General features: G+C 36.6%; 1 protein-coding gene across 1 annotated transcript in view; it reads left to right on the forward strand.

Annotated features, from left to right (window-relative positions):
- TMEM164 (transmembrane protein 164) overlaps positions 1-5,252 on the forward strand; it is a 217,163-nt gene extending 211,911 nt beyond the window's left edge. Inside the window, exon 6 of the mRNA XM_053699303.1 lies at positions 3,007-5,252. Within this exon, the coding sequence (XP_053555278.1) occupies positions 3,007-3,213 (207 nt within the window). The 3' untranslated portion in view covers positions 3,214-5,252. The remainder of the gene's footprint in view (positions 1-3,006) is intronic.
- Positions 5,253-8,544: the final 3,292 nt, after the last annotated feature.

Genomic DNA, 8,544 nt, shown 5'->3' on the forward strand with positions numbered 1-8,544 from the left:
AAGTTGAAGCTGCAGCAACATCCGCTAAAAATATAGCAGGTCTAAGAAGATTACCTGAACATAAGTAAGCTTTTCTTAGAAAGGATTCAATTTTCCTATCTAAAGGATCCTTAAATGAAGTACTATCTGCCGTAGGAATAGTAGTACATTTAGCAGGAGTAGAGACAGCCCCATACCTTAGGGATTTTGTCCCAAAAAACTTTAATCTGTCAGATGGCACAGGATATAATTGCTTAAACGTTTAGAAGGAGTAAAAGAATTACCCAAATTATTCCATTCCCTGGAAATTACTTCAGAAATAGCATCAGGGAGATTAAACACTTCTGGAATAACTACAGGAGATTTAAAAACCTTATTTAAACGTTTAGATTTAGTATAAAGAGGACCAGAATCCTCAATTTCTAATGCAATTAAATACTTCTTTAAATAAAGAACGAATAAATTCCATCTTGAACAAATACAAAGATTTATCAGCATCAACCTCTGAGACAGAAACCTCTGAACCAGAAGAACCATTATCAGTATCAGAATGATGATGTTCATTTAAAAATTCATCTGAAAAAAGAGAAGTTTTAAAAGACTTTTATGTAAACTAGAAGGAGAAATAACAGACATAGCCTTCTTAATGGATTAAAAAATAAAATCTCTTATGTTTATCAGGAACACTCTGAAAATTAGATGTTGACGGAACAGCAACAGGTAATGTAACAGTACTAAAGGAAATTTTATCTGCATTAATAAGTTTGTCATGACATGCAATACAAACAACAGCTGGAGAAACAGATACCAAAAATTATAGCAGATACACTTAGCTTGGTAGCTCCAGCACCGGGCAGTGATTTTCCTGAAGTATCTTCTGACTCAGTTGCAACGTGGAACATCTTGCAATATGTAATAGAAAAAACAACATATAAAGCAAAATTGATCAAATTCCTTAAATGACAGTTTCAGGAATGGGAAAGAATGCCAAAGAACAAGCTTCTAGCAACCAGAAGCAATGAAAAATGAGACTTAAATAATGTGGAGACAAAAGCGACGCCCATATTTTTTTAGCGCCAAATAAGACGCCCACATTATTTGGCGCCTAAATGCTTTTGGCGCCAAAAATGACGCCACATCCGGAACACCGACATTTTTGGCGCAAAATAACGTAAAAAAATGTCTTCCGGCGACACGTATGACGCCGGAAACGGAAAAGATTTTTTGCGCCAAAAAAGTCCGCGCCAAGAATGACGCAATAAAATGAAGCATTTTCAGCCCCCGCAAGCCTAACAGCCCACAGGGAAAAAAGAGTCAAATTTTTGAAGGTAAGAAAAAATGATTAATTCAAATGCATTATCCCAAATATGAAACTGACTGTCTGAAAAATAAGGAATGTTGAACATTCTGAGTCAAGGCAAATAAATGTTTGAATACATATATTTAGAACTTTATAAACAAAGTGCCCAACCATAGCTTAGAGTGTCACAGAAAATAAGATTTACTTACCCCAGGACACTCATCTACATGTTTGTAGAAAGCCAAACCAGTACTGAAACGAGAATCAGCAGAGGTAATGGTATATAAATAAGAGTATATCGTCGATCTGAAAAGGGAGGTAAGAGATGAATCTCTACGACCGATAACAGAGAACCTATGAAATAGACCCCGTAGAAGGAGATCACTGCATTCAAATAGGCAATACTCTCCTCACATCCCTCTGACATTCACTGCACGCTGAGAGGAAAACCGGGCTCCAACTTGCTGCGGAGCGCATATCAACGTAGAATCTAGCACAAACTTACTTCACCACCTCCATAGGAGGCAACGTTTGTAAAACTGAATTGTGGGTGTGGTGAGGGGTGTATTTATAGGCATTTTAAGGTTTGGGAAACTTTGCCCCTCCTGGTAGGAATGTATATCCCATACGTCACTAGCTCATGGACTCTTGCTAATTACATGAAAGAAATTACAACTAAACACAAACACCGCAGAAATGTAAAAATAGCCTTGGTCCCAAACGGACAGAGAATGGAAAAGTGCTGTGGTCATTAAGGGGTTAATTTAGAAGTGTGCAACTCTTTTCCCGTTTTTTGTTTTTGTTTACATTCATGTTTTCCCTGTGTCTTTCTTCTTTATGGAAGAATCCAGTAGTTTGTTCCCTTTCTTTAGAACTGGTGTGTTGTATGGAGACGGACTGCTGGGCGATGGTGTCTCCTGGAGGCTGTTGACTCAGTCGAGTATAGTTCCTGCGGTCTCTAGCAAGGCTTGTGGATTATCTGCGGGTCAGTGTCCTTGGGCCTTTTTTCAAAGTTGTTCTCTGCTTCGGATGAAGCAGGTTTTTGTTGGGTAGGGGTTTTCAGGCCTGGTGCCCTCAGAATGGGCCACCTCTTATACCCTCCCGTTTTTGCATTCAGTGTCCTCTATAGTTTGCGTATTGATTTCCCAAAAGTAATAAATGCAGCTGTGGACTTTTTTCCATTTATGAAGAAAAACTTAAATTATGCTTAACTGATAATTTTCTTATCTTCAGATGGAAAGAGTCCACAGCTCCCCGCCCGTATTTTTTCTGTGGGGCGTCTGTTAATTTTGTTCTTCTGGCTCCTTTTCACCCTGATATTTCTTCTACTGTTCCTTGTTCCCTTGGCAGAATGACTGGGGGATGAGGGAAGTGGGAGGAGTATTTAAGCCTTTGTCTGGGGTGTCTTTGCCTCCTCCTGGTGGCCAGGTTCTGAAATCCCAAAAGTAATAAATGCAGCTGTGGACTCTTTCCATCTGAAGAAAAGAAAATTCTCAGGTAAGCATAATTTTAAGTTTTTCATTGAAACGTAAGAATTCAGTTTTAATTTGCATGTATATTCTGTCTCTCTGCTTCTGAATACAAGGTGTAGACAATCTTCATGATAAATCTTTCTGTTTCTTTACAAATTGTGGTTTCTCACTTTAATGAATGTATAACCATTAGTGATGGTACCTACTCCTAGTTGATGAAGGTTTAATGCCCTCTCTGTATCTGCTTATCCCCAGATTACTGAAGTGAATTTGAACAACATGCTGTGCCCAGCTGTGTCTGACCCTTTCTATGGACCCTGGTATCGAATCTGGGCCTCAGGACACCAAACTCTGATGACTTTGGTCCATGGCAAACTTATTGTTCTGCTCTTCTCTTCCGGCATCCCAGGATACAGGTTCCTAGTGGATCTTATTCCTTTGTCTGCAAAGAAAGTGGACTGATTATCTCCTAAGTTTTGCAATGCATTTAACCTAATCATTGCCAAACATGGCCCTTGAAATGGGATTAAGAGACTGTTAAGGCTTCTCCAGTGTTCAGCACTTCCAATGGCAAAAAAAAACAAGTGACCTTAGGAGGCAGATTGTTTTTTAAGAATTTTCTCTCTAATAAGCTGAAGCCTTACACAAAGCTGGAGTCTCGCTGTATTTTGCACAACAAACTTCTCTTTCAATAGATGCTCAGGGCGTGTGATATCCACATTTTAAATAATGTACCATTCTAACAAAATATTATTTACATTGATAATGGATTTTCCCCTATTCTTGTGCTGATGGTAGAGGAACTCAGAGCACTTTCCAACATAATTGTATGCCTCATTTCAGTTTAACCTGACCAGATATAGATCCCACATCTCCAGCAGGGAAATATGCATCATAAGCGCTTACAGTAACTACATTATTTCATGATCCAGGTTCAGTGTTTGAACTTCAGGGTCTTTCAAGTATTAAAGAACAACAAAACGGTGTGTCTGGTCCCAGAAACCAGTTTAAAGTCCCACAATGCATTACTGAGTATACCCAATGAAAGCTTTTGTTTTTCATTGTCATTTTTAGCTCTTAGTAGTGCAAAACTAGCAGACCATACATTGCTTAGTGATGAATGGTAATATTCTTTAGCAATGAAGGGAATATAAATAACCACTTGATCATTTTAAACAATGTTTTATGTTAAATGATGGTTAGTATTTTAAAGTTTTTTTTAATTTCCAAAAGGATAATTGTTGCCTCCATTTTAACCTAGTAGGGAAGCTTGTGACAAAAATGACTTCAGCTTTGTGCCACACTATTACATTCCCAGCAAAGGATGTATTTTTTCCATTGTCTAGGAGGATTGTTTAATATATGGGGTATCCAGCCTTCTGTGGTGCCTTACATGGATGGTTTTTAAAGTGAACTGCAAAACATTCCTTGTTCCGCAGTACACTTAAAGGGGCATTGTACTGTAAAATGTGTTTCCCATTAATGTGTTCCCAGTTACTTTTTACACCTGCTGCAGAGTATTAAATGGATATTAAATAGTTCCTTCAGGTTATCCTCATTGAAACCTTTGTTGATTGTTATCAAGGTGTCCATTTAAATAGACCGGGCTTGCAGAAATAGCATACCTGCTTATGTTACCTCTCTTCACATAGGCCACTAGTTGGGTACTAATTATGGAATGTGTGGGAGAGGGGGTATAAGCAAAAACAGCTATTTTGGATACAAAAAAAATCTCCCATCCCCCACTGGGAGGATCATTTCTGCTGCTTCCTCTTGTTTACATTTTCTTTCTAAAGAGAATGCTGCAGTACTGGAATTTTTAGTATAGGAGGCAATGTCAACAGGCAAAATAAACTATTTCAAGTGACAAAAATAAAGAAACTAATTTTTAAACAATTTGATACACGGCATATAAAATTGATCTTTGGGAACACATTAAAAGGGAAAACATTTTAAAGCGCAATGTCCCTTTGTGTACAATAGACGTTGTACAAGTTATGATTTAAGTTAAAAAATATCTTTATGGCTGGTGTATTTGTATTGTGTGTGTGTGTGAGTGTTTATATATAGTTATATATTAGCAGTTTTCACAGGAACTTAAAACATAGATTGTTGTATTTTGCCTTGTTGTTGCCAGATAGCTTTGTACTTTCGTTCTATGTGCCACTGGCAGAAAAGGGATAAAAGTATTCAATATGCCAATTATTTATCTAGTATGAATAAGTGTTTTGAAGTTTCCATATTCTATAGATTTTGTTACTACTTTTTTAAAAGTGCTCTTTTCTGTCCTAATGTTGTGGACTAAATATTACATTTTATTCTTCTACCTACCTAGACGTTATAAACTGTTTTTTCTAAGTAGTGGAGTGTTTGTGCAATAAAACTGTGATTATGTTTAGCATTTTTGGGGGATAATATGGAAATGACAAATGTCTATTAACCATATAACTGGCAAGAAAGCATTCTTTTGTAAAGTATTTAATAAAATGTTCATTAGTAAACTGATTTTATTTATTACCTGTGTTTCGTGGATGTATATCACATTACTCCTTTACTACACTCCATTCTCCTTAACCATAAATGAAGGAAATAATTAAGACCATATTTTGAAAGCTACAGTAGAGGTATTAACAGTAGTGAAAATACAATAGTGTAAAGATATACATTTGTTTTAATTTCCTTAATATGTAGGCATTTAATGACCTCATTAAAATAAATTAATTCACAAATCATACTTGTCAAGTTTCCTGGAACAGACCCAGTTTATGTTTTCCTGTCTCATTTATTTATATAAACGTCCTGGGATTTTATCTCACGTTGTAAAAATCTGCTTAGAGTTGCTTGGCATAGATGTCTGTTTGGGAATGAGACTGCTTTTTTTGGTCTTACCTTGATATTTCTTTGCTTATTGTGACATCTGAGTGTCCTCCACTTTACGTTAGAACTAATGAATAGTAAAATAATATATGGGCTTTGGTGAACTGGTGTCGGTGAATCTCATGCAGTTTACAGGTTAGTGTGTATTATACAGTATTTGGTGGTGTAGCTATGAAAACCATGAGTGGATGTGGGTAGCCTACTTACTTGATTGGTCTGTTGCAAAGTGTCCCTGGATTTATTATTATTTTTCATACAGGTGGTGAGAGTCCATGATCCATTACTCCTCTCTACCACTAGGAGGAGGCAAAGATTCCCAAACCCCAAGAGCAATAGAAGCACTCACTTGTGAGCCAAAAGTATGATGGGGTAGGAAAAAAAAATGTAAAAACATAATTTATGTAAGAACTTACCTGATAAATTCATTTCTTTCATATTAGCAAGAGTCCATGAGCTAGTGACGTATGGGATATACATTCCTACCAGGAGGGGCAAAGTTTCCCAAACCTTAAAATGCCTATAAATACACCCCTCACCACACCCACAATTCAGTTTAACGAATAGCCAAGAAGTGGGGTGATAAGAAAGGAGCAAAAGCATCAAAAAAATAAGGAATTGGAATAATTGTGCTTTATACAAAAAAATCATAACCACCACAAAAAAAGGTGGGCCTCATGGACTCTTGCTAATATGAAAGAAATGAATTTATAAGGTAAGTTCTTACATAAATTGTTTTCTTTCATGTAATTAGCAAGAGTCCATGAGCTAGTGACGTATGGGATAGCAAATACCCAAGATGTGGAACTTCCACGCAAGAGTCACTAGAGAGGGAGGGATAAAATAAAGACAGCCAATTCCGCTGAAAAATTAATCCACTACCCAAATCAAAAAAGTTTCAATTTTTATAATGAAAAAAAATGAAATTATAAGCAGAAGAATCAAACTGAAACAGCTGCCTGAAGTACCATTCTACCAAAACTGCTTCTAAAGAAGAGAAAACATCAAAATGGTAGAACATAGTAAAAGTATGCAAAGAAGACCAAGTCATTGCTTTGCAAATCTGATCAACAGAAGCTTCATTCTTAAAAAGCCCAGGAAGTAGAAACTTACCTAGTAGAATGATCCGTAATCCTTCGAGGCGGGAATCCACCCGACTCCAAATAAGCATGATGAATCAAAAGTTTAAGCAAGATGCCAAATAAATGGCAGAAGCCTTTTGACCTTCCTAAGACCAGAAAAGATAAAAAATAGACTAGAAGTCTATCTGAAATCTGAATAGCTTCAACATAGAATTTCAAAAACTCTTACCATATCCAAAGAAAGTAAGAATCTCACCAAAGAAGTCTTAGGAAAACAAAATTCCTCCCTAATGTTTGTTAGAATTTACAACTTTAGGTAAGAATTGAAATGAGGACAGCAAAGACCACCTTTATACTGATGAAAAAAATCAGAAAAAATAGATTCACAAGAAAGAACAGATAATTCAAAAACTGTTCTAGCTGAAGAGATGTCCAAAAAGAACAATACTTTCCATGAAAGTACCGGTAATTAATGTCCAGAGCAAGCATATGCTCAAATAGAAGAGCCTGAAAAACCTTCAGAACCAAATTAAGACTCCAAAGAGGAGAAATTGGCTTAATGACAGGTTTGATACAAATCAAAACCTGAACAAAATGATGAATATCAGGAAGTAACACTGCCTTATCCTGATGAAAAATCAGAAAAGGATATTCACAAAAAAGAGCAGATAACTCAAAAACTCTTCTAGCAGAAGAAATAACCAAAAGGAACAATACTTTTCCAAGAAAGTAATTTAATGTTCAGAGAATGCATAGTTTTAAACGGAGGAGCCTATAAAGCCCTCAGCACCAAATTGAGACTCCAAAGAGGAGAGATTGAATTAATGACAGGCTTGATACGGACCAAAGCCTGTACAAAACAATGAATATCAGGATGATTAGCAATCTTTCTGTGAAAAAAGAACAGAAAGAGTAGAGATTTGTCCTAACAAAGAACTGAATACAAAACCTTATCCAAACCAACCTGAAAAAATAATAAAATTCTATGAATTTTAAAAGAATGCCAAGAAAAGTAGGTCTTCCAGACTCAATAATAAATCTTTCTAGAGACAGATTTACTAGCCTGAAACATAGCATTAATCAATGAGTCAGAGAAACCTCTATGACTAAAAATAAAGCGTTCAATCTCCATCCCTTCAAATTTAATTATTTGAGATCCTGATGGAAAAAATGGGCCTTGAGAAAGAAGGTCTGGTTTAAACGGAAGTGTCCAAGGTTGGCAACTGGGCATCCGAATGAGATCCGCATACCAAAACCTGAGAGGCCATGCTGGAGCCACCAGCATAACAAACAAATACTCCATAAGAATTTTGGAAATCACTTTGGAAGAAGAACTAGAGGCGGAAAGAAATAGGCAAAAAGATAATTCCAAAGAAATGTCAATGCATACACTACTTCCGCCTGAGGATCCCCGGACCTGAATAGGCCCCTGGGAAGTTCTTTATTCAGATGAGATGCCAACAGATCTATTTCTAGAAATGCTCACATCTGAAAAATTGAAAAACATATCTGGGTATGAAAGACCATTCTCCCGGATATAAAGCTTGATTAACAGAGATAATCCGCTTCCCAAATATCTATACCTGGGGAAAAAAACACCGAATTTAGCCCAAGCTAATATCCGAGACACTTCTGTCACAGCCTAAGGACTGATAGTCCTACCCTGATGATTGACATACACCATAGTTGTGATATTGTCTGAAAAACAATAAACGTCTCTTCTTCAAAAAAAAACTAACTGAAAAACTCTGAGAAAGCACAGAGTTCTAAAATATCAAATGGTAATCTCGCCTCCTGAGATTTCCAAACCCCTTGTGCTGACAGAGATCCTCAGACA

Source organism: Bombina bombina, chromosome 1 (assembly GCF_027579735.1).
Source record: "Bombina bombina isolate aBomBom1 chromosome 1, aBomBom1.pri, whole genome shotgun sequence".
Taxonomy (NCBI): Eukaryota; Metazoa; Chordata; class Amphibia; order Anura; family Bombinatoridae; genus Bombina; species Bombina bombina.